Consider the following 27,733-nt stretch of genomic DNA (forward strand, 5'->3'; position numbering starts at 1 on the left):
AGTGAAGTGTTTGGGGCAACAAACAGAATCCAAAGCATTTGAGGAGGAGTGAGAATGCCAGAAGAGGAGGGAAAAGGCAAAGACACTGACAGAACTCCTGACAAAGGGAGTGAGTAATAGTAAATTGCAGAGTCAGAAGATGAAAAAGACTATGTCCTCCTTGTGCGCCCAGGGTGAGTATGTGCTTAGACGCTGTACAACCTAGTCTTTGTGAGCATGCACACACTTTGCGGGATTGCTATTATCTGCTACTTGCTGTTTTCATTGCATTATTGTTCACATGAATATTGCAAAGGCCTACTCCTCCATTCTGCATGGTGAAATCTTAGTTTTTTGGGGCAGAGGCTGTCTGCAAGCAAAGAATACAGCAGGTATGTGCTGGTACATATGGGTCTAGTTTGGGATCTGCTCTCCAGATTACACGTTAACTAGCCCATCCCCTCTCCGTCAGTTACTTATTAACCCATGAAATGTTCCTCTTGATTTACATCCTCTAAGGACATGACTTTGAATTACAAACAATGCCTCCTAGGCACACATTAATGTGACGGGGATGAAGGAACACCTAGATCTGTAGCAATAAAACCTTCAGGAGCGCTGAGCACTCTCCATTCATAAAGTCAGCAGGCGCCTGGCACTGAGTGCCGAGAGAGATTACAGAAGCATTAGGGCGGTATGCAAGGTAAGGCGCTGTAAGCGTGTGTTCATTTTCTAAGGAAAACTATTTATTAAACCCCGCTTAAAAGGGGGGAAAAAAACCTTAGCTTCTTGGCAACGGAGTGTGAATTTATGCTGAATTTCTATTCTAGTTGTTTAATAGCTTTACGTAGCAAGTGCCCCCTGGCATGCCCGAAGCGGTTATGTCTTACAGCATCTAATGTACAGAAGAATAAACATGATTCATATCTGAGTGCACAATGTCAGGATGTCTCCGGGCTGCACTTCACACAAGCCTTCACTGCTAAACCTACACATCCTTGTAGGGTGAAAATACTGATCATCTAAACTTTGCCGCCATTCAGTTACCTACAGCAACCTGACATCAGCCGTAGCTGTCAGTTTATCCTATTCCAGGGTCACAAGACTCTCACTTTGATAACTGCGCAAACAGATAGGGTATATAGTGTTGGGTGTGATAAAGGGTGTAGCGACCAGGAGACTACTGGAGTACAGTAAGAAGAGAGATCTATAACATTTTTGTCATTACTGTGTTACCAGGGAACTAGAAGAACTGGAAAAACACCAAAAACAAGGAAAGGATAATTGCAGAGCTCCCACCATGCTGACCTGGAAGCTACCCAGACTACTAAATGTTCACCAGGTGCCCAAGGTAAGTTCTGATAAAATTGGCACTTATTTATTTTACTCACTTATATAGTGCCATTAATTCCACAGCACTTTACAGGCATTATCATCACTGTCCCCATTGGGGCTCACAATCTAAATTCCCTATCAGTATGTCTTTGGAATGTGGGAGGAAACCGGAGAACCTGGAGGAAACCCACGTGAACACGGGGAGAACATACAAACTCCTTTCAGATGTTGTCCTTGGTGGGACTTGAACCCAGGACCCCAGCGTTGCAAGGCTGCAGTGCTAACCACTGAGCCACCGTGCTGCCCACTTGAGAACATATACCTTTTATGTGATCATTGCAAAACCTATTCTATGTTTTGACCTCAGGTATTTCATGAAGATGGTATTATTTGTGGATATCGCTCCCCACCAAACTCCGCCACTGCTTGTGTCCTAAGTCTCTTCCAAATGACCAATGAGACCCTAAATATTTGGACACATTTTATACCTACCTGGTAAGTTCGTACATTTCATCCACAGTTACAGAAGATGATTTTTCTTTTGTTAATACCATAATGTTCTTCAAACCATTATAACTTCTTAAACTTTCCTGAATGCCCCTAACTATCCTCCATCACTCTTTTTCAGATCCTTCACCTTTCTTCTATGCTCAGTTCTGCTCTTTTTTGGATATTTATATCTGCCCAATCAAACACTGGAGATCACTTTCTGTACTGACAATTCTTCTTTTTTCTTTGTAAGTGATGACTAATGATTAGTATTGGAGATTGTTTAGCTATAGATCAACGAGGACATAAATTAGATAAGATTTCTACCATTAATATTATGGCCAAAGCCACTAAAATCTGGAAATGTTTATGATTTGAGGATTAAGGGTCAGTTTACATGGACCAATAGCCAGGGAGACCAAAGTAGACGATAAAGCACTTTATGATCTGTAATAGATCGCTCAGTGTGTATAAGCTGCCATAGTTCTCGGCAGCGCAAGTCCTGTCTATATAGAATGGTGCACCGCCAAGAACGATGATGTTTTGTGCTGCACTAAAGATCATTTCATCCCATGAACGAGCGTTTTGCTTGTTCGTTGGGTGATCGGTAGTCTATTTTCTCTAAAAAATGATTGTGAAACAAGCATATTGAAGAACGCTCCTTCACAATTATCTTTCAGTGAAAATGCACCATAAGGTTTTGGAATATCAATGTGTCCTATTAGTATAGATACATCCTATAATATAGGGTGATTTTTATTTTTTTAATTGGGACCTGAAAAGCCAACCAAGGGCCACTATTGGCTTATGGTCTGCAAGGTTTGCTATCAGTTAGGCTGGTTTCACACATCTGTGAAACATGGACCATGCTCAGATCAGAAGACTTGGCCCGACTGTCTGGTCTCCTGTCCTGAGCTAACTGCTTCACAGTTATATGAGGCAGTTAGCACACGTCAGGAGACCTGGTGGTTGGGCCAAGTCACTAGATCCGTGTTTCATGAACTTGTGAAACCAGCTTCTTGCAAACATAAATACTTGGCCTCACCATAAAAGGGTAATAGAGATCTCTGTAATCTATTATGCAGGATACTTTTTAAAGGGAACTTTTCCAATCAAACTAGAACAAAAAAGTTGCATGTTTGTGTGAAACTGAGGCTACAAGTGCACGAAGGGTGGGCTGACTCCCGGCTAGTACACCTATCCTCCATAAAATTCCCAGCGAGTGCACTGATCCTACGCAATATTCCCTTCCTAATGCCTTTCTGTAGTCTTGATTAACATATGCTGAGTATTGGCTCCCCCATTATCTACATATTCAAATTAGATTTTGAGAATCCATTTTCAAGCAGAAAAGTGTGCTGGAACTTTATTACCCCACTCAGCAATTTAACTAGGTTGGTGACACTAGAGTTGCTGATGGGTTCCCTTTAAGATTGGCTCAATACTAATGCTGGTAACGGACGTGTACAGCGGCATAACTTTAAACTACTGGGCCCAAAGAATAAAAAACAGTTTTATGGCCCAGAAACTTTTGTGTCATTTGTAGCAATGGTCTCTTCATATTGGGCAAATGGACCATTTGGTACACAACACTCTCCAGTCCGCAGAACTGATGGCAACCTCTGCAACCGTTTTGGAAATCACCTTATTTCTTGTCCTATTTGCTTTGATTAACATTCCTTAATTGAATCCTTTTTACATCTCAAATTAACCATATACTTACCCAGCTTTGGGTCTCCTTGCTTCTTGAAGTCTCTTTTCTACTAGATTTTAGCAGCCACAATCTTTTCATGTAGCCACATACATCTAAGGTAAAGAATAGACTGCCAAAGTGCTCCAATGTTGGAATGAGCAGGTTTTATGCTTTGTTTGCAGGTATGCAATTTATCTATTAAAAATATTAATAAAGACACTAAAATTAGTAGAGGAATCACAATATTTCCACAGACCACAGGTTTACCAAGAGCATAGTGCATACTATATAGCTGTCATTGATCCCTGGCTTACAGAAGGCTAAGAAGAGTGTTTTTGTCCCGACAGGTACTTCCTATGGCGAACGCTGGCACTTCTTCTCTCTCCTGGTTTCTTACATGATCCATTTTTGTGGCCATTGTGTCTCTACCTCCTGTCCTGTTGCATCTACCCACTGATGTCCACCTGTGCTCATACATTCAGTGTCATGTCCACACAAGCTCGACACATTTGCTTTTTCCTGGACTATGGAGCATTAAGCTTGTACAGCCTTGGTACGAAAATAGTTCACATATTTCATATTCTATAGAAGAAGTGGCTATAATATGCACTTCGGTTACCACCTTTCCTATGAAAACTGCTGAAAAGTTCCAGGAGCCACCAACATTTAGTCGCAGAGGTGTGCCGGAGCAGCTTCAGTCACCACTCAGTACATGGTGAGCGGCGGCTGTACGGGCGTCCCGGCACTTTAATTGACAGCCTGCTCTGCAGCTCATCTGTGCAGAGCGACCTGTCAATCAAAGTTGCGGGGCGTGCTTACAACAGGGGCGTGCTTCCCAGTATTGTAAGCTGTAACTTCAGTTATACAGTATCTTGGTCTGTGTAATTGTTGCCAAGTTGCATTAATTTAATACTTAATGAGCCCCACTTACCAAAACTGTGTCTTAATATATTACTACCTTGTCTACAATTGAGATTTCTGCAAAAATCTGTTCTCTTATTGGTGAATGTGGGCAAAATTACCTTTTCTGTGAGCCAAGTTTGCTTTAGATTGATTTTTTGCCTTTATCTGGCCACTTAGGTCTTAATTTGTTATTAAGACCCAATGCACATTGTTGAAAAGTCATCTGAACCTTTTGTTTTTAGCTGGATCGGGCAACCATTCGATGTGTATGGGGGCCTTTTGACTCTTCCTGATGGCAAGCGGAAAAGAGAGATTGGGCTTGGTTAATTTCAGTGTCCGATCCATCTGTTTTCCTGGAAGTTCAGCTGCTACCAAAGATATCTAAGAGACAATGAGGTCTTCCTGTTTACTGGAGATGGCAAAAATGAAGTGTATGGGCACTTTAACTTGTAAAAAACAGTATTTCTATTCCATTACTTGTTGTCAATTTCTTTATTGGATTACTGCTCTAGGGCTCTAAGTTCAATTCTCTTTGTGTGCTGAGTTTTGGTTTTTAATTTCAGGGTCAGCCATTGCCTACTCTGCATATATCTTCCCAGATCGATGGGTGAACAGCACCTTCCACCTGTGGTTTGTATCATGGGCTGTTCTCAACACTGTCATCAGCACTACAATGTCCTGCTATTCTAGGTATGTCTACACCAAGGATAAAGTATATATGCTGAGCCTACTGTATAGAAGAGCAGAAAAGTCCACTCTGGACTGGATGTAGACCAGCTTATAAGCATGACTGTAAAGCCTTCATGCACCAAAAAGTGCCTCTTTGGTATACTGTCGAATGCAAATTATATTTCAGATATTCAGACCCACGTTTGGTACCAATTCTACAGTGTAAATTCTTTGGTAGCTTGTGATTTATGCAGCTCATGTTATATAGCATATATGGCTATGCGGGTTATTCATTAAGTGCTGAAAGGGTGGTGGTTTCCTGGAGATTTGTGCAATGATCCTTCCCTCTTTTATGGAGTCAAAGGGCATGTTCACACCACGTTTTATTTTCCTCCCGTTTTCTCATCGGGTCTGCTCTGATATAATGCCAAAAAGGCGCTCAAAAAAACTGAAGAGAATTTTAATAATCATATTTATGGAAAAACAACTTGCGGTTCATATGTTCAGGCTTTTGAGTTTCTTTTAAACCCCTAACAACCGCTGATACGCCTTTTCACGACGGCAGTTAAGGGTACTTATTCCTCAGGGCTGCTGTTTAATGGCGCTGAGGAATAACAGTGTAGCCCCCCCAGTGTCAGAATATCTCCCCCGGTAGCTGAGACCCTAGAGAACATGATCAGGGCTGTTTTTCACGGTCCCCTATCACACAAGAAAAAAAGTCAGATTTAAAATTAATTTCTCTTTCATCTGATATGATGTAACATATCAAAGAAGAGAAAAATGAGGTCTCTGAGCCCCCCACAGTACCTTAGGTACCGGATCAGTGATCCCCCCGGCCCTCCCCCTTCTGCTGAAAGAAAATAGTGTGCGCATGCGCAGTTCACACACCAAGATCTGCCTCCCTGCACCCAGCAACAGCAGTGATTTTTCTCATTGGCTGATGGCTTTTGATTTTGATAGACCCTATCACAGTGATCAAAAGCCCCCAATAATAGTTTCAGTAAATCTCCTAAACCTCATTGATCTACACCCCCCCCCCACCTTCTGTGTCTTCCGCCTTGTCAAATTACTTTTTTTTTTATTTACAATTTTTATTTTTTTTCATTTTTTGCAGTTAGGGTTATTAGGATTAGGGTTTCTAGGGTTAGGGGGTTAGGGTTATGAGGGTTACATATAAAAAAAATAGATTATGTTTAGGTCTAGTAGTGTTAGATTAGGTTTAGGCTTTTTTGTTAGGCTTTGTTAGTTTGTATAGAAAATACCAATGGCCTGCAGAACATTCAGCGCAGAGCAGGCGTACACCCTGCTTTGCTCCTTTCGCTCCAAGCTCTGTCGTTTGTTCAAACAGAACTTTTTGACTACATGTGGGGTATTGCCGTGCTCGTAAGAAAGTGGGTAACAAATTGTGTGTTCCACTTTTCAGTGTTTCCTCTGGCAAAAGTGGCTAAAGCAAGATTTGTAAAAAAAAAAAAAAAAAAATGAACTTTTTCAATATGACGACCTAATGTTATCAAATTTTGTGCTGTACCTGTGGGTTCAAAATGCTCACTATAATCCTGGATAAAATCCTTGAGGGGTGTAATTTCCAAAATGGGGTCACTTGTTGGGGGTTTACACTGTTTAGGCACATCAGGGGCTTTCCAAACCCGACATGGCGTCTGCTTTTGATTCCAGACAATTTTGCATTCAAAAAGTCAAATGGTGCTCCTTCCCTTCCGACCCCTGCTGTGGTCCAAACAGTGGTTTTCCCCAACATATGGGGCACCGGCGTGCTCAGGAGAAATTGCACAACACATTTTGTGGTCCATTTTCTCTTGTTATCCTTGTGAAAATAAAAAAATTGGGGTCTGAAGTAAACATTTTGTGAAAAAAGTTAAATGTTTATTTTTTCGATCCACGTTGCTTCAGTTCTTGTGAAGCACGTGAAGGGTTAATAAACTTTTTGAATGTGGTTTTGAGCACCTTGAGGGGTGCAGTTTTTAGAATGGTGTCACTTTTGGCATTTTCTGTCATATAGACCCCTCAAAGTCCCTTAAAATGTGATGTGGACCCTAAAAAAATGGTTTTGTAATTTTTGTTGGAAAAATTAGAAATCGCTGGTCAACTTTTAACCCTTCTAACTTCCTAACAAAAAAAATTATGTTTCAACAATTGTACTGATGTAAAGCAGACATGTGGGAAATGTTATTTATTAACTATTTTGTGCGATACAACTCTATGATTTAAGGGCATAAGAATTCCAAGTTTGAAATTTGCAACATTTTAAAAAAATTTCACCAAATTTCAGTTTTTTTCACAAATAAATGCAAGTCATATTGAAGAAATTTTAACACTATCATGAAGTACAATATGTCACAAAAAAACATTCTCAGAATCAGTGGGATCCGTTGAAGCGTTCCAGAGTTATTACATCATAGAGTGACACTGGTCAGAATTGTAAAACTTGGCTTGGGCATTAAGGACATAATTTGATCTATCAATAAGGGGTTAGATCAGACTTTGAAAACCACCGAGCATTTAAAAGAATGGACATATCCAGTCTAAAGTATTTTTAAAGAAAAATTGACTGTTTTGACTACTGGAAGAAAATTCAGTGTCAGCACACCCAAAGGTTTTATACTCTGATGGTCATTAGTTGACCCTTGTCCCGTGCATGCTGTTGATGCCACCCATTTTCTGCGATCATTCTGGGTTTATGAACATCCAGACTACAAAAACACAATAAATAAATGTAGTTTTTACAAAAAAAATGTAAGTAAGCATAACAATAAATGTAAGTCAGCAGCGTAGTAGGAAATGATACTGCAAGACGTCTCAGAAGATGTGCTCCACAAGTTTATTCAATATCCCAAGAATAAATTTAGCAATCTAAAAAGACAATCCAAGCTTAATTAACCAAACTGCCCTACAAAAAAAACATTGTGCAAATGAAGTGGTCAGTGGGGCGCTAGAAACTGGATAAGGCGCTGGAAAAGGATAAAACAAACCTCTTTATTGAAGTTCTAATGCCCACAACGCGTTTCTGCAGCAGTCTGCTGCCTTCATCAGGTGGAGTGACCCCACCCGGAATCACATGATTGGAAGCTCCATCTGCTAATCCAGAGGAGACACTGAAGACATCGTGGCAGCGCTATCAGCGACAGTAGCTGTTTAACCTGGGTTGTGCGGTCTGCACAACCCACTCAGATGAGCAGACCACTGTATCTGCACGTATATTCCACTTCCATACAGGTTCACACAAGCACTGCGCTTTTCCACCCCACCCCCTTTTTTGTCTACAAAAAAACATAGCATAGATGAATGAATCTTATCCATCATTGTACTGAGTATTGTCTGTAATCTATTACTTTGGATATTGAATAAGACTCTAGCCATTAGCTGGTGGGACTCATGTCTGAGGATCTAGGTGCGATGGTGGCACAAGCAAGGTGCCCTTTCTTGTCCAGAGTATATTAAAATGGGAAGACAACAGCAAACTAAGAAGGAAAGCCTTAAATCCTGGAAGTAGAAAATGGAGGTAATTTAAAACTGTCCAGAATTTTGTAGAATTTGTGCCAAAAAACTAGGGTAGGTGCCACAGTTATTAACTGTTTTAGGTCTAGGCATCAAGATGGTATGACTTAGAGTGAAAAAGACATGGCTTAGTTGGAAGGGTCATGGCTTAAACTTGTGACACCATGCACCAATTAAATTTGGCCCATTTTTCCAGCTTGGGTCAAACGGCCGTAGATTTTCTCATCCAAGAGAATTTGCCCTATTATGCAAATGACACTCAGATCAGAGTATCAGCATAGTGTGATCCGATTCACTCGCATGAGAGAATTGAAGCACACTGTAGGGAGAAGATGGAGAACGTAATTTCTCCATCTTCTCCATTGCGTCTGCGCGGAAATCGTATTGCACTCAGATGTCACCCCAGTGCAGTCCGATGATTTCCACACACTCATTGACTTGCATGCCGAGTGGGATCCGATAGTCAGATCAAACTTGGGCATACTGTGTTTTTTTTTTCCTTTGACCGGATTGGTCTAAGGAAAAAAATCGGATATGTGCGTGGCCCCATAGAACAACATTGGTTTGAGTGCGATCCAATATTTTGTTGGATTGCATTTGGATTTAAATTACAGCGGTGTGAGCAAGCCCCTAGACTGTCTAGTTAAGTGTATACTGGCTACAAATGAGACTGGATTAGTAAATTTACCCCAATGTTTTCAGAGGGTCCATATTTTCCAATATCTGACTATACTACTAACTTACTGTCATCATTTATGACGTTGTAGTCTGAGGTCAGGAGTGTCAGGGTGTGACTCTTCTATTATATCTCCGAACCAGCTTGGCCCTGAGCAGCTAGCGTTGTCTGCTAGAAACCGGCTCTGGATACAATGACTAATGACTCTGAATTGTAGTTGTCAGGCAGCATGTCCCTAGCAGCAAGCCTGTCTCACATCACTCAGGGCTTCTGACAAATTGAAAAAAAAGAAGGTAAACCTGTGGATGGTGAAGATAAGCTCTGACCGCTGACAGGTTACCGTTGGGTGTGTATTATTTGCTGTCGTTTACCATGTCCAATCCCTGAATTCCTGCAAGGCTTTGGAGACTTACTATTCACCTGTCACCAACAGGCTGGGTTTTCCTTTTCTGCATTATAACCTGCACCTGATAGAAAGGTAAATATGGGACCTGTGGGGTTATCTCCACACCCCGACCATCTATGTGTAATGTCTGAGGATACCAATCTGGGGCAAATCTATCGAGGTGCAGTGTTTCCAGCCAATGACGAGTCCAGCACTACCACACTTCATATTGTCCATTATATGGAATAGGCACGTATTAAAGTGCACCTGTCATATGTGCATGGATTTCTGGTTTACATGTAAAGAAATCCTTCCCAAAGCAGGTATCATTAATCCAATATTTACTGAGTAAATCTGAAGCCACTGACAGACCCATCTACAGTTTTAGGCCCAAAGATTTAAATCATATATTCTAATTGGCCCTGTTACAGACAATATTTACATATTGTATTTTTTAGACTATAAGACGCACTTTTTAGAAAGAACTTTTTTTACTAAAATGTGTGTCTTATAGTCCAGAGACAGCTTCCTCTGATCGAGGAGATCGCTGAGACTGCGTCTTTCCCGATCACTGAGAGAACTGCTCTCTCTCCTACTGCTCAACACAGTTCAATTTGATCATTGCAGGGTGGAGAGAAAGCTACTAGGACCCTCACATGCACCTGTGTGTGTATGTAGCAAAGCTGTGTGTATGTAGCAAAGCTGTGTGTATGTAGCAGAGCTGTGTGTGTGTATGTAGGAGAGCGTTGTGTGTGTAGGAGAGCATTGTGTGTGTGTGAGTGTGAAGCAGAGGTCTGTGTGTGTGTGTATAGCAGAGCTCTGACTGTGTGTGTAGCAGGGCTCTGTCTGTGTGTGTAGCAGAGCTTTGTGTGTGCATGTAGTAAAGCTCTTATTGTAGCAAATCTCTGTGTGTGTTTGTGGCAAAGCTGTATGCATACGTGCGGCAGATGTATGGCAGAGCTGTGTGCATATATATGGCAAAGTTATGTGCATATCAATGGCAGAGCTGTGTGTGTGTGTATGTATGGCAGTGCTGTGTGCATATGTATGGCAGAGCTGTGTGCATATGGATGTCACAGCTGTGTGCGTATGGACGGCAGAGCTGTGTGCATATGGACTGCAGAGCTGTGTGCATATGGACGGAAGAGCTGTGTGCATATGGATGGCAGAGCTGTGTACGTACATACAACAGAGCTGTGTATGCATGCTGCAGAGCTCTGTGTATGCATGTGGCAGAGCTCTTTGTATGCATGCGGCAGAGCTGCATGTGTATTTACAGCAGAACTGTGTGTATGCATGGAGCAGACCTCTATATGTGTGTATACACAGTGCTCAGCATAAAGTAGTATAGCCCAACAGATTTGTCAGAAAACCTTTAGTTTCCTGTCAGAATCCATATTTTCTATGGGATACCATACTACAAAATACTCCCACAAATGTGGGCCATTGATTACAAACAAGATTTGTTATTTTGCAACCCAAAAAAAAGTAATTTTCCTAACAAATTAATTCAAGACCATGTTACAAAAATGAGTACACACCAATGAAAGTCTTAGGACCAAAGCTAAACAGGAGCGTCTTTCTGATGAGAACGATTTAAGAAAATAGACAAGTATGTTCACTACAGTTATCAAAAGAAGCAGAAAGCCGAACCGGGATGAATGTTTCCCATGACACATGGCATGCATGGATGTCTTCCATGAAGGAAGCCTCACCCAAAGCCATGCACAAAAAAACGCCACCAGCATTCATTTAGAAAAATAAATTTAGAAAAATGCATGGTGCCTACAGTGAAACATGTTGGTAGATGTACATTTTTCCAACATGACAATGATCCAAAGCGCACATCTGTTGCATGTCTGAAGAAGAAAGGGTGAAAGTGATTCAGTGGCCAAGTGTCTCCTGATCTGAACCCAATCAAACACCTATGGGGAATTCTGAAGAGGCAAGTTGAACATCACTCTCCATCCAGTACCAGGCTCTAAAAGAGGTAGAAGAATGGAAAAAAGATAGATATTGAAATATGTCACCAACTTGTTCATTCCATGCCTAGAAGACTTGGCGTTGTCCTTAAAAATCATGGTGGTCATACAAAATACTAGATGTAGTAGTTTTTCATGTGGGGTGTGCTCATTTTTACATAAACTAATTAGAGTAAAACTGATGATTTTGAAAAGAAAGTTATAATATTAACCTTCAAGTTATGGGTTAAAAAAAATGTTCTATGAAACTCTGTCTTGTCAAATATTTGGAAATTGTTCTTGAGTACTCATTTATGTATGCTAAGCACTGTGTACATGTGTGTATGTCTGTGTATATATATATATATATATATATATATATATATACATATATATATATACAGTACAGACCAAAAGTTTGGACACACCTTCTCGTTTAAAGATTTTTCTGTATTTTCATGACTATGAAAATTGTACATTCACACTGAAGGCATCAAAACTATGAATTAACACATGTGGAATTATATACTTTACAAAAAAGTGTGAAACAACTGAAAATATGTCTTATATTCTAGGTTCTTCAAAGTAGCCACCTTTTGCTTTGATGACTGCTTTGCACACTCTTGGCATTCTCTTGATGAGCTTCAAGAGGTAGTCACCAGAAATGGTTTTCACTTCACAGGTGTGCCCTGTCAGGTTTAATAAGTGGCACACACTGCTGCTGACACACTCCAGCCACATGAGGTCTTGCATTGTCCTGCATTAGGAGGAACCCAGGGCCAACCGCACCAGCATATGGTCTCACAAGAGGTCTGAGGATCTCATCTCGGTACCTAATGGCAGTCAGGCTACCTCTGGCGAACACATGGAGGGCTTTGCGACCCTCCAAAGAAATGCCACCCCACACCATTACTGACCCACTGCCAAACCGGTCATGCTGAAGGATGTTGCAGGCAGCAGATCACTCTCCACAGCGTCTCCAGACTCTGTCACATCTGTCACATGTGCTCAGTGTGAACCTGCTTTTATCTGTGAAGAGCACAGGGCGCCAGTGGCGACTTTGCCAATCCTGGTGTTCTGTGGCAAATGCTAAGCATCCTGAACCGTGTTGGGCTGTGAGCACAACCCCCATCTGTGGACATCGGGCCCTCATACCACCCTCATGAAGTCAGTTTCTAACCGTTTGTGCAGACACATGCACATTTGTGGCCTGCTGGAAGTCGTTTTGAAGGGCTCTGGCAGTGCTCCTCCTGTTCCTCCTTGCACAAAGGCAGAGGTAGCAGTCCTGCTGCTGGGTTGTTGCCCTCCTACAGCCCCCTCCACGTCTCCTGGTGTACTGCCCTGTCTCCTGGTAGCGCCTCCAGCCTCTGGACACTATGCCGACAGACACAGCAAACCTTTTTGCCACAGCTCGCATTGATGTGCCATCCAGGATGAGCTGCACTACCTGAGCAACTTCTGTGGTTGGAGAGTCTGTCTCATACTACCACGAGTGTGAAAGCACAACCAACATTCAAAAGTGACCAAAACATCAGCCAGAAAGCATTGGTACTGAGATGTGGTCAGTGGTCCCCACCTGCAGAACCACTCCTTTATTGAGGATGTCTTGATAATTGCCAATAATATCCATCTATTGTCTATTGCATTTGTACAACAGCATGTGATATTGATTGTCGAGTATAAGCCGACCCGAGTATAATCCGAGGTACCTAATTTTACCACAAAAAAACTGTGAAAACTTATTGACTCAAGTATAAGCCTAGGGTGGGAAATGCATCAGCTACTAGTAAATTTCCCCATCCTGGTACGCATTGCTCCCTCATCCCCAATCCTGGTATGTATGGCCCCCTCATCCCCAATCCTGGTATGCATGGCCCCCTCATCCCCAATCCTGGTATGTATGGCACCTTTATCTCTAATCCTGGTATGTATGGCACCCTCATCTCCAATCCTGGTATGTATGGCCCCCTCATCTCCAATCCTGGTATGTATGGCACCCTCATCTCTAATCCTGGTATGTATGGCACCCTCATCTCCAATCCTGGTATGCATGGCCTCCTCATCCCCAATCCTGGTATGCATGGCCTCCTCATTCCCAATCCTGGTATGCATTGCCTCCTCATCCCCCAATCCTGGTATGCATGGCCTCCTCATCCCCCAATCCTGGTATGTATGGCCCCATCACTGCACACATAAAAAATAAACACTTATACTCACCTTCCTTCCTCACCTCTGCTCCAGCGCTGCGTCCTGTTCTGCTGCATCAGCTCATGTCAGACGCTGATGTGAGCTTCCGGCATATTCACTCCTCTCCACGCCGGGACTATGTGCGTGGAGAAGAGTGAATATGTATTCTCTTTAGTAGTGGGCACTGTCGGCAGGAGCTGCAGCTCAGCGCTCCTCTGTGCCTGCTACTAAAGAGAATGAATATTCATTCTTCTCCACGCCCATGCGAGTGGAGGAGTGGGAATATTCATTTCCCTTTAGCAGTGGGCACACGTGGTAGCTGCTGCAGATGGTTACTGCCTGTGCCCCGCTCCTTCGCCGCCGCAACCTCCTCCCCCAACTAACCACCAACGGAATTTCTATATACTCGACTATATACCCGAGTATAAGCCGATAGGGGCTTTTTCAGCACAAAAAATGTGCTGAAAAACTCGGCTTATACTCGAGTATATACGGTATATATACATACATACACAATGAAATGGTTCCAGAAAATGAAGTATTTCTCCCAGAAAATTATTGCAATTACACACGTTTTGTTATACACATGTTTATTTCCTTTGTGTGTATTAGAGCAACACAAAACAGAGAAAAAAAGGCAAATTGGACATAATTTCACACAAAACCCCAAAAATGGGCAGGACAAAATTGTTGTCACCCTCAACTTAATATTTGGTTGCACATCCTTTGGAATAAATAACTGCAATCAATCGCATCCTATAACCATCAACAATCTTCTTACACCTCTCAGATGGAATTTTGGACCACTCGTCTTTTGCAGACTGCTCCAGATCTCTCATATGTGAAGGCTTCTTCATCCAACATCAATTTTAAGATCTCTCCTCAAGTGTTCAATGGGATTTAGATCCGGACTCATTACTGGCCACTTCAGAACTCTCCAACACTTTATTTCCATCCATTTCTGGGGCTTCTTGAAGTATACATTGTCCTGCTGGAAGACCCATTACCTAGGACGCAAACGCAGCTAACTGACACTGTGCACTACATTGCGACCCAAAATCCTTTGGTAATCTTCAAATTCCATGATGTCTTGCTTCAGATTCCATGAGTTTGAACGAGCATCACATGCTTGAAACAAAGTTGTTTACCCACCATTTTGGAAAGGTGCCAACAATTCTGTCCAACCCTTTTTTTTTTTGTAAAATGATGTCCAATTTGTCTTTTTTCCTCTTTTTTTGCATTGTTCCAATACATGCCAAGGAAATAAACGTGTGTATAACAAAACATGTGTAATTGCAATAATTTTCAGAGAGAAATACTTCATTTTCTGGAACAATTTCAAGGGTGCCAACACTTTCGGCCATGACTGTATATATATAAGAGCTAAGTGTGCAAGTTCTGTGCATGCAGCAATGTTATGTATATGTGTGCGCTGCAGGAAGTGAAAATATGTGTGCTGTAGAACTATATGGGTGTGCGTTTTTGTCGTGATTTTTCTGCACAGTTTTGTCACAAAACCTGAAGAATTTCCTAGTACCAGCAAAGTGAATGTGATTCCTGAAGTCTCATGCACACATTACTTATTTGTAACTTGCCGCAAATTTCAATCTGCAGTTTGTCAATGTTTTCAACTCTTTTGCTGCAGATTTCAGCCATACTAATGAATGGGGAAAACGCATCAAAAACACATGTATTTCATGCTGCGTTTTACCTGCGAACACATCGGTGTTTGCAGCAGATGTTTTAGCTGTAAACGCTGGAACGGCTGCACAAAGCCTATATGTGTATAATACACGCTGCAGAGAAACAATAACATTATAATTACTGATATTGACCCCTCCACCTTTTACACCACCAGTGAAGTTTTAAATAGTAGAAAATATGTTTTTCCTGTTTTCTACTATATAAACCCTGGGGTGCCTCCTATAGTCCGAAAAGCATGGTATTTATAGAGTTTACAAAAGCAGGACAAACAAGGTCCGAGGATAATGAGGACCAATCCCTTTACTATATCTCACCGTCATCTAGACAAATAGTCTTCTTCATATCTCATTGACAGGTGGACTTTAAGGTGATAAACCTCACAATGTGGTGCATGTCCAGTAATTGGAGTAAATTCTATAAATGAAATTATTAACAACTTAATTCCGTTCCTCACTAATATGAAAATCAGCCGTGTAGCCCAACATTCTGCGAGATGATGGGGGTGTAAGTTTGCACATATTTCATGTATGGCACAAGGTTAACTGTCCAATAATTCTATTTGTCTGCAGGTTTCCAGAGGAGGCTCGCCCGCGGCTCAGCAAGGTGCTGCGGGTAACGGCCTTTGCATACCCGTACCTGTTTGACAGCATTCCATTGTATTATCGGGTGAGACTTAGATCGTGGGAGCATATTGGGAGGGGAAGTTATGATGCTCATGTCAGTTCATAGGTAGCAAATATTCCCAAAGAGCAAGTGACATATATATATATAAATACACGCTACATCACTATGTGGACAAAAGTATTGGGACACACAACTTAATCATTGAATCCAAGTTTTTTATCCAGTCCCATTACCACATGTGTATAAGATGCAGACCGTCGCCATGCCGTGTGCCTCTAACATGCCTGACAGAATGGCTGGCGGTACAGAGCTCTTTAATACCAGAGTGGTCCTGTAATAGGATGTCACCAGTGTAACAAGTCCATTCATGAAATGTCATCCATTCTAAATATTCCACGATCACCTGTGAGTGTCATTGTTGACAAGTGGAAGGAAGTGCAGCATTCAGCCACGAAGTGGAGACCCTGTAAACTTACAAGGAGGAATCACGAGTGCTGAGGAGCATAGTGCATAAGTCGCCAACACTCTGCTGACTCAATAACTGCGGATCTCCAAACCTCCTCTCGCATTAACATCAGCACAAAACTGCACCATTGATGGGACCTTCATGGCATGTGTTTTTATGGTTGAGCAGTTGCATGCAAGCCTTACATCACCAAGCACAATGCCAAGCGTCGGATAGAGTGGTGTAAAACCACTGGATTATGGAGGAGTGGGAACATGTTCTCTGACATGATAAATCATCACGCTCTATCTGGCATCTGATGAATGCATCTGGGTCCGGTGGATGTCAGGAGAACGTTAACTGCCTGACAGCACTGTGCCAACTGTGAAGTTTGGTGGAGAGAGGATAAATACTATGGCTTGTTTTTTAGAGTCTGGCCTATATCCCTTAGTTCCAGTAAAGGGGAATCTTAATGCTTCAGCGTACAACACATTCTTGCCAATTGAATGCCTCCAACTTTGTGGGAAATATAAAGCAAGTTCCATAATCGTATGCTTGGCCAATTTTGGTGTAAGAACTGGACTGCCTGCAAACAGCCTTGATCTTGACACCATCCAACACTTTGGGGTGATACAGAATGAAGATTATGAGCCAGGCTCAGTCATGAAACATCTGTGTCTGACCTCACAAATAATCGTCTGGATCAATAGGCAAAAATTCCCACAGACTCCTCCAACATCTTGTAGAAACTCTTCCCAAAAGAGTGGAAGTTGTTATAGGTGCAAAGAAGAAAACCAACTCGATCTTAATGACTTTGGATTTAGAATGGGAGGTCCTAAAAGCCCCTGTGGGTATAATGTGTATGTGTCTCAATACTTTTTTCGATAGTATTACATCTATTAAAGGAAGGAGGGAAATGGAGCTTCTAGTCCCTGCTGATTCACTTCATTTTTTGGTTCAAAATGGATTCAGATGAAGGAAAAAGCCACAACGATAAGAAGACTTTACACTTCAGATAGTTGTCTGCCACATTAGTGGTCTCTCCCGACTCCCAAATAACATGTTAATAAGAGCCTCTATATCTATTTCAGTGGACAGAGGAAAAGGAAGGATTAGGTATCTTAAATTTCTAAAATGTTTGAGGCTATGTTCAAATGTTAGAGTAAAATCCACTGTGTATTTACATAACAGAGATCCAAGGCTGTACCCTCAGTTCTTCAGCAGATTCACACAAGGAACAGCCCATTGTTATTCCATGGAGTCACAGTAATCATCAGCATCTCTGATATGTGTGACAACCCATTTATTTTTGATGATGATGATTTTTTTTCTTAAGCATCCAATGATATGAGTGGAAACTATGTCTCATGTGAATGAGGTTACTGAAACCATTTTCATGTGCTTGTGGATTCCATGCAGTTTAGCCATTGAATTAATGCCAAAATCTGCATAGAGTCCAACACATAATTGGGGACCTAATAATTCTTTCTCTGACATTTGTTGCCGGTACACTGTGGAGGACCCCACACATATCGGATTGTTCACCAGGCCAGTCCTGCCAGCTTCGATCTAATATGCATAGTTTTATCTTGTGTGCACAATTATTATGCAATTTCTTTTTGATGATTAATTTTATTATTGAACAACTACAGAGCGGTCAGTAAATCCAAAATATTAATAAACCTGAATATAAAAGAAAGTAAAAGTGAGGTTTTGTCTTTCTTAGGAGAATATCTCTGTGTGCAGAATTATAAAGCAACTAAATGAAAGACATGCATTTTCCCATTTCAGTTGTTTTTCATCTGTTACAGTGAGAATAATAACCAAACCATTCAATGTACAAAATAGATTTCTGACATTTAAAAAAAATATATCAGTGACCAAGATAGCCGCTCTTCTTTTCACTAACAGTCATAAGCTCCATCCATGGAGTCTGTCAATTTCTTCATCAACTTTTTGGGCTCCACAGCCTCCCACACACTGCTCAGAGAGGTGACTGTTTTCCTTTGCCGTAAATCTCCCTTGTAAAAAGGGCTTATAAATTCTGAATATGGTTTAGGTCTGGTGAGGAAGGGGCCATGTCATTATTCTTACATGTTTAAGGCCTTTACTGGCAGCCGATCAGTGGAGACTTCGATGCTGTGATGGAGCATTGTCCTGCATAAAAATTGTGTTTTTCTTGAAAGATGCAGATGTTTTCCTGTACCACTGTTGAAGAAAGCGTCTTCTAAAGACTGGCAGGTTTGAGAGTTGATGTTGAGTCCATCCTCAACCCGAAAAGGTCCAACTAGTTCATCTTTACTACCAGCCCATAGCAGTACTTGAAGTTGGAAAGTCTGTACAAAAATGATGATATTGTCAAAATACTCACTTACCAAATAATTGTGCACACAGTGTATTACATTCTTACACAACCTTATGAAAACAGTTATGTTTATTTTCACTAATGTCTCTTGTCTGTTTGCATGCAGTTATTCTTGTGCTCGGGTCATGACTGCACGCACAATGCCGCGCTCACCATGCACATCTGGCACTCCTTCCTTGCCTTGCTCACCGGTTTTCTGTTTGCTACACATCTCCCGGAGAGGCTTGCCCCCGGACGATTTGACTATGTGGGTAAGTTATCTCCACATTGCTGTGTGGACAGGCGCACTCTGCTATTAGTGACCAGATCATGGACTCTCCTACATACACAAGCTTGCAATCATCCACATGTTATAGGATTGTTCTCTCTTTGTCTGTGAAATGGCAACGTTATGTGAGGTTAGGTCCCTCCTGGGTCTACTTACAGCCACCATAATGGAAAACTGGCCATTCCCTTTATATACAGCTGCTTCTCACAAAATTAGAATATTGTTAGAATAATTTAAAAAAAAACACCTGCAAAGGCTTCCGAAGCGTTTAAAAAGGTCCCTTAGTCTGTTTCAGTGGGCTCCACAATCATGGGAAGACTGCTGACTTGACAGATGTCCAGAAGGCAGTCATTGACACACTCCACAAGGTCCCAGAGTTCCAATTTTCATTTGGAAATCAAGGTCCCAGAGTCTGGAGGAAGAGTGGACAGGCCACAATCCAAGCTGCTTGAGGTCTAGTGTGAAGTTTCCACAATCAGTGATGGTTTGGGGAGCCATGTCATCTGCTGGTGTAGGTCCACTGTGTTTTATCAAGACCAAAGTCAGTGCTGCCGTCTACCAGGACATTTTAGAGCACTTCATGCTTCCCTCTGCCGACAAGCTTTTTGGAGATGAAAATTTCATTCTCCAGCAGGACTTGGCCCCTGTCCACACTGCCAAAAGTACCAATACCTGGTTTAAAAACAACAGTATCACTGTGCTTGATTGGCCAGCAAACTCGCCTGACCTTAACCCTATAGAGAATTCTAATATTGTGAGAAGCACCTGTAGTTGTTAGTTGATGCCTCATTCATCCCTTAGCTATTTTTCCTGACTACATCATGAACATGCATACTCTGCCAAGAAAAAGCATGCATTTTTCAATTTCACGCCTTAGTTTTTCTCTCCTCTTGTTCCAAGAGATATAACATCAACATAGCCGTATGAGGCTTGTTTTTTTTGAGGACGAGTTGTATTTTGCAGACTTTATCAAAAATATATTGAAAAGTCTTAAAAAAAATCTCAAAGTTGGATGAAATGGTGAAAAGAAGACAATTTCGTCATTGTTTTTTGGGATTTGCTTTTGCGGTGCTCATTGACCTGGTAACATGGTTCTTAAGCTCAGTATAATTATGCAGATACCGAACATATCATCTTTTTAAGATTTTACTAGTTTTAAAAAACCAAAGTACAGAACATTTGTAGAAAGAAAACGTTGGTTTGTCTCACTATTTTGTATTTTTTTAAAAACCCGTTTCCTATCCTAGGATCACGATCACCTAGATGGTGGCCTTAGAAAGTTTTCTTGCTGCCATAATAACGTGCACATGTAGCAGTCATTTAAATGCTGCTGTCAGGAATTGACAACAGCATCTAAATGGTTAAACAGCGGCAATCAGCGCTAGTTTTGGTCGCTGTTGTTGAAGCAGCTGCCAGTTGAATAGTACGGTTGACACATGCTCTGTTTGGATCGGGTTCAGATCCTGAGCCTGCTTCATACACCAACACCCGATATATGACGTTCACTTATTCCACATGTTGGGAAGGAGTTAAAAGTGTGAATAACATACAGCTAACAGATGTCATTAGTGTGCTGCCTTTTTTTTTCTTTCTTTTTACTAATTCATTTACTTGAATGGGCAAGTTTTGGCTGCACAAAAGACATGTCTCTATTTTTTTTTTATATACAGTTGAAACCAGAAGTTTACATACACTATTTAAAAAGACACATATGTATGTTTTTCTCAATATCTGACATGAAATCAGAATAAATCTTTCCCGTTTTAAGTCAATTAGGATTACCATAATTTTTAATATTTGCCAAATGCCAAAATAATGAGAGAGAGAGAATGTTTTAAGGCATTTTTATTACTTACTGCAAAGTCAAAAGTTTACATACACTAAGATTACACTGCCTTTAAACAATTCTGGACTGCCCATATGAAGATGTCATGTGTTTAGAAGCTTTTTTTTTGGCAATATCTGAGTTAATGAGAGACATACCTGTGGATTATTTTAATGCACACCTGAAACGCACTGCTTCTTTGTGTAGCATCATGGGAAAGTCAAAAAAATCAGCCAAGATATCAGGAAGAGAATTCTGGACTTGCACAAGTCTGACTGATCCTTGGATACAATTTCAAGATCCCTAAAGGTGCCTTGTTCATCTGTACAAACAATTATACGCAAGAACAAACAAGATGGGAATGTCCCGCCATCATACCGCTCAGGAAGGAGTCGGGTTCTTTGTCCCAGAGATGAACGCGCTTTGGTCCGACATGTGCATATCAACCCAAGCACAAAAGCAAAAGACCTTGTGAAGATGATGGAAAAAGATGGTAAGATTGTGTCAATAACCACAGTGAAACGAGTACTCTTCAACATGGCCTGAAAGGCTACTCTGCCAGGAAGAAGCCATTACTCCAAAATAAACATAAAAAAGCCAGATTAATGTTTGCAAATGCACATAGGAACAAAGACCTTAATTTTTGGAGACACGTCCTGTGGTCTGATGAAACTAAAATTGAACTTTTTGGGCATAATGACCATTGTTACATTTGGAGGAAAAAGGGAGAAGCTTGGAAGCCTAAGAACACCATCCCAACTGTGAAACACGGGGGTGGCAGCATCATGTTATGGGGTTGTTTTGCTGCAGGAGGGACTGGTGCACTTCACAAAATAGATCATGAGAAAAGAAGATTATGTGGCAATACTGAAGCAACATCTCAAGACATCAGCCAGCAAGTTAAAGCTTGGACGTAAATGGGTCTTCCAAATGGATAGTGACCCGAAGCATACTGCCAAAATGGTAACAAACTGGCTAAGGATAACAAAGTCAATGTTTTGGAGTGGCCATCACAAAGCCCTGATCTCAATCCTATTGAAAATTTATGGGCAAAGCTGAAAAGGCAGGTGCGAGCAAGGCGACCTACAAACCTGGATCAGTTACACCAGTTTTGTCAGGAGGAATGGGCCCAAATTCCGACCAGCTATTGTGAGAAGCTTGTGGAAGGATATCCCAAACGTTTGACCCAAGTTATTCAGTTTAAGGGCTATGGTACCAAATACTAATGAAATGTATGTAAACTTCTGACTTTGCAGTAAGTAATAAAAATGCCTTAAAACATTTTCTCTCTCTCATTATTCTGTTATTTGGCAAATATTAAAAATTATGGTAATCCTAATTGACCTAAAACGGGAAAGGTTTATTCTGATTTCATGTCAGATATTGAGAAAAACATGTATATGTGTGTTTTTATATAGTGTATGTAAACTTCTGGTTTCAGCTGCATATGCAGCTGGGGAGGAGCCTGGGTGAAGTCTCAAAGGGGCCCGAAAATGTTGCCAGTATGTAGCCCTCAAATTCCTGGTGGCAGTCCTGGCTCCTTTGAGACTTCACCCAGGCTCCTCCCCAGCTCTGCCTACACTCCTTGAACCTTCCACAGTCCCACCGCCAACTCTTGGAAAAACTCCACTTCTGCACCACATCCTCACTAATCACACATTAACAGTTCCCATCGAACACCATATCACATACGGTACATAGCCAGCAGCTTTTGTTTTGGCCAATAAAAAATTCAGCCTGCCACCACAACAAGGTAGACTCTTCTGTCAGGGCTCTACTCTACTCTAACCTATTAAACATTTCTTAAAATATCCAATACTCTTTTTAGGTATATATTTTTTATTTATTTATTTTACTCACTTATATAGCGCCATTAATTCCACAGCGCTTTACAGACATTATGGGCATTGTCCCCATTGGGGCTCACAATCTATATTCCCTATCAGTATGTCTTTGGAGTGTGGGAGGAAACCAGAGAACCTGGAGGAAACCCACACAAACACGGGGAGAACATGCACACTTCTTGCAGATGTTGTCCTTGGTGGGATTTGAACCCAGGACCCCAGTGCTGCAAGGCTGCAGTGCTAACCACTGAGTCACCGTGCTGCCCATATATATTATATTTTATTTATTTTTAAGGGAATGTGTCACATACATTTTTAAAAATGATCAATAATACCACAAACAAGGAACAAATACCTCCACACCATGGCTAGACCACATGTTGCCACCACATAGTGACCAAAAAATATCACATACAAGGGACAAATACAGCCACACCATAACCAGACTACATGTTACCACCACATAGTATCCAAATAATACCACATACAAAGAAAAAATATCACCACACCATGACCAGACCACATATTACCACCACATATTGACCAAATATTACAATACTGATCATTAATAAAAGAATACAATACTAATATTACCTTAAGTGCCATTGTACACAGGAGCTCTGTACATAGTATAAACTGTATAATGTCAGTGTATAGGTAATACAGAGACTCTCCAGTGCCATTATACACAGGACCTCTGTACATATTGTATAGGTAATACAGTGATCACCACTGATATTATACACAGGAGCTTTGTATATACTGTATAGTGTACAGTTAATACAGTGATCACCAGTGACATTATACACAGGAGCTCTGTATCTAGTGTCAGTGTACAGGTAATCCAGTGATCACCAGTGACATTATACACAGGAGTGTACAGGTAATACAGTGATCACCTGTGACATTATACACAAGCTCTGTATATATTGTACAGATAATACAGTGATCACTGGTGGCATTATACACTGGAGCTCTGTATATAGTGTATAGTGTACAGGTAATACAGTGATCACCAGTGACATTATACACAGGAGCTCTGTATATAGTATATAGTGTACAAGTAATACAGTGATCACTAGTGACATTATGCACAAGAGCTCTGTATATAGTATATAGTGTACAAGTAATACAGTGATCACTAGTGACATTATACACAGGAGCTCTGTACATAGTATACAGTGTATAATGTCAGTGTACAGGTAACACAATGACTCACAGTGGCGTCTGGTATAGTGTATAGTGTGTGTCTACATGTGATACAGTGACATCTCTAGGTGAAGTCCTTCATCTTCTCTTTTCTTTTTCATCACTTCTTCCAGCCAGGACTCGTCTCTGCAAAAAATAACAGTTATTTAGAGCACCGCTTCCAGAGCACATTCCCCAACTTCTACACTACATCAGATGAAGAAAAAAGCGACAGTGTCTCCCTGCACAGTAACAGGAACCCCCTCAATTCATCATTTTCTCTCCCCCATCCTGAATTCATCATCATTTGCTGTACCCCATCCCCCAGTCTCAATTCATCATCATTTGCTTTACCCCATCCCCAGTCTTAATTCATCATCATTTGCTGTACCCCATCCCCCAGTCTCAATTCAGCATTATTTGCTTTACCCCATCCCCCAGTCTCAATTTATCATCATTTGCTGTACCCTACCCACCAGTCTCATTTCATAATAATTTTCTATACCCCATCCACCAATCTCAATTCATATTAATTTACTCTCCCCATCCCTCACACTCAAAACATAATCCTTTACTCTCCCCCATCCTCAATTCATCATCATTTACTCTCCCCACCTTCAATTGATTATTTGCGCTCCCCCCACCACACCCCCAATACAGCATTATTTACTGTCACCTCTCCCCCACCCTTAATACAGCATCATTTGAACTGCGTCCGCGTCCCACCCCTCTTTGCTTCTGCTCACTGGACCCCATACACCAGTAAGGGCAGTAATGCCCTGATGGCGGCCCTGCAGACCACTGGTCATCAAGTGAATAGAATATAATATGTGAATGAAAAAGCTGATGGCGCATGGCAGACAAACAATGAAGTGTGAATAAGACCTTATAGTACTGAAAAACATGACCCGAATGCCCACTGATCTGGTCTGTAAGCCTTTGCTGCATGGAATCTATCCATGAGGATTCATGCACATATTCCATCCAATTTATAGCCTTAAAGAAAACAAAATCACTGCCCCTTATGTCCAGGGTCTTCAAGCAGTCTATATGAGAGAATATGTAGCACATTATTTTTTCTTTCCTGTTGAACCCCTTTAAAGAAAATTCTTGGTTGGCCGTAGCTATACAATGTTAATGCAGTAACACATCACAAGATCAGGCTTTCAATTAACTCTCAAAGCCCTTCCTGAAACTGCTCTGTTCTTCAATCCCAGGTCACAGTCACCAGCTCTTTCACGTATTTGGCATAATGGGAACGTATTTTCAGATGGAAGCGTTGATTATGGATATGAATCTAAGGAAGAAATGGCTCCTGGACCATAGCTTTATGCCATCGCCGTCTGGCACTCTGGGAGCCTGGGGCTCGGCCATGCTCATTTCTCTGCTGCTTATTGCTGTTTATTCGTGGGCTCTGTATTGGAAGCCGAAGGAACAGGAAAAAAGAAAAAACAATTGAGGTGCTTTGAATACACTATCTGATCTGAGTCCGACATGATGGAAGGTGCAATAGTTGAATTTGGAAAGAGTTTTTGGTGGCAAAGTTTGTCTTGATGGTCCAGGATATTGCATGCTTTATATATCTATATATCTATATATATATATATATATATATATATATATATATATATATAGATATATAGATATATATATATATATATATATATATAGATATATAAAGACTAAACACTTCACTCAGTTGAAGTCAATCAATGTCCTATGCATTTGGTGTGCCATTGAGTACCAAAGAGTACACTACCTTTACCCTGGCACCATTTTTATCCCTTGCACTCCATGGACAATACAGTTCTGCAGAGCACTGAAAGGACTATACAAAGGGTCATTACTACATTATTTCCTGGCATATTGTCAGGGTGAAGGACTGGATGTGAATTCTACTTTTCTTATCTATGAAAATCCATATTCAAATATTTATTTCTATGAGCACTCGGTGCCTTACAAACCAACTGCAGAGATGGTGAATGGAAAGATGTCAGATGATAATTGTGCCATCAAGGCATTATGGATATTAGTGAAGATCTACTAAATGTGGGTAGCAGTTTCTTAGGTAGAACAGTAAGTAGCTGAAGTCTCCCTAGTCAGACTTCCTTACAAGTATCCTTGGCTATCTTCTGGCATGCTATAAGGTGCCCTTGCACTACTAGGTCAATGGGTTCCTCTCCCTATTTCCCAATCCTGTGCATACAGGGTTCAGATAACATGCATTTTCAATTAGAACAATGGATGGATTAAGCTGCTGCCTGATGTCTGTGATAACTGCTTATCTCCCATGGGCCCAAAAATGATGTATCTTCTGTATCAATGTATTATCACATACATATATGTGCCTGCATGTAACATAGGGACAACTCGGAAAATAACATTGAAATGCTTGGTAAAGCAGCAATCTGAGATCTAATGGTATACCACTGAAATGAATGATGAATGCTGCAAAGACCAAGACCAAAGAAATTCAAGGGGGTGTCCTATTATCGATATGACACTCCCACCTCTAAGACCTGCACTTATTTTGAGAAAGGTACACCGTTCTACGCTGCTGGGAATGGAGAGGTAGTCATGCAAATACAACTCTCCTTTCACTTCTGTTGGAGTTCCAAGAATAGCTGAGCACGCTTGCTGAGTAATTTTTGGAAGCCAAATAGGTGGAGTCCACATATATGGATTGTTTATGGCATATGATGTAGATATTCCATAAATGTCCAATGTAGGAATACCCTTTAAACCGATCTGTCACCAGATTTTACAATACAAACGGCATACATTAATGAATCTTAGATATGATAAAGCTGTTGTGTTTACTGTCAAAATCTGTATGATCCCTTTGAAAAGTTTAAAAGGGACTCTGTCAGCACAGAATGACTGTTCAAACCAGGCAGGTGCTCGGTCCACCATGGCATGGCCAAACATTTAGGTACACCTTCCCACCTGCTCGTTTTCCCTCTAACTATGCCTTTCTCTGGCTCTATACAGTCAGAGCTGCCAATCAAAGAATGGGGGTGGAGACAGAGGGGAAAAAAGTAGGTGGGAAGGTGCACTAAAATGTTTGGCCACACCAAGGGTGCACCGAGCTCCTGAACTGGGTTTGTCATTCTGTGCTAACAGAATCCCTTTAAACTTCACCGGCCTAGCTAAATTGACAGCTCCTCAGTGTCCATCCTCTCTGTTGCTGCATTCACATTGCTCAGTACAAGCTGCAGCTGTTAATCAGGTCAGTATACCAGTTACATCAGGTCTTAGAGGTCCATTAGCTAATGTTTGCTGTTTGTATTGTAAAATCTGGTGACAAATCTTCTTTAAGTTCCTTTACTGTCTTCTTACTCCCTGTAAGTGATGATGTCTCTATTAACTGATAATTGTAGGAAGACTGTACACATTTACTTACACCCATGGCACTGTGGTCCGGTGACACTGAATGTCTTCAGATTTGTTGATTCCAGATATAGTATGACATGTAAATGAAGGAAATCTACATCTGTTTTATATTAAAGATGCTTAATATATTAACATAATATATTTATTACTTGGAAAACCATGGATTTATTTTATCGTTGTCAAAAATAACCCTTTGTGTTTCTTCTTGGTAGAGAGATACGATTTATGTGCAATGATTGTAGCTTATTTCAAGGAGAATTCAAAATAAAAAATTGTCTCTTATTTTA

General features: G+C 41.0%; 1 protein-coding gene across 4 annotated transcripts; it reads left to right on the forward strand.

The window, feature by feature from the left end:
- On the forward strand, positions 1 to 27,733 carry PAQR5 (progestin and adipoQ receptor family member 5). 4 transcript variants are annotated; one of them, XM_073653479.1, is made up of 10 exons: positions 2 to 173; positions 533 to 682; positions 1,219 to 1,330; positions 1,682 to 1,809; positions 3,844 to 4,049; positions 4,963 to 5,089; positions 9,691 to 9,735; positions 16,064 to 16,160; positions 19,035 to 19,179; positions 25,271 to 27,733. In XM_073653479.1, exons 3-10 carry the CDS (start codon positions 1,280 to 1,282, stop codon positions 25,510 to 25,512), a joined length of 1,041 nt encoding a protein of 346 aa, XP_073509580.1. In that variant the 5' UTR covers positions 2 to 173; positions 533 to 682; positions 1,219 to 1,279; the 3' UTR covers positions 25,513 to 27,733. The 4 variants fall into 4 exon arrangements, with proteins under 4 accessions (XP_073509581.1, XP_073509580.1, XP_073509579.1 ...); XM_073653480.1 differs by lacking the exon at positions 533 to 682 and having other exon boundaries at positions 1 to 173; XM_073653478.1 differs by lacking the exon at positions 2 to 173 and having other exon boundaries at positions 209 to 682.

The sequence above is a fragment of the Phyllobates terribilis genome, unplaced genomic scaffold, assembly GCF_046119375.1.
Source record: "Phyllobates terribilis strain yellow unplaced genomic scaffold, ASM4611937v1 Scaffold_11__3_contigs__length_659146591, whole genome shotgun sequence".
Classification (NCBI taxonomy): Eukaryota; Metazoa; Chordata; class Amphibia; order Anura; family Dendrobatidae; genus Phyllobates; species Phyllobates terribilis.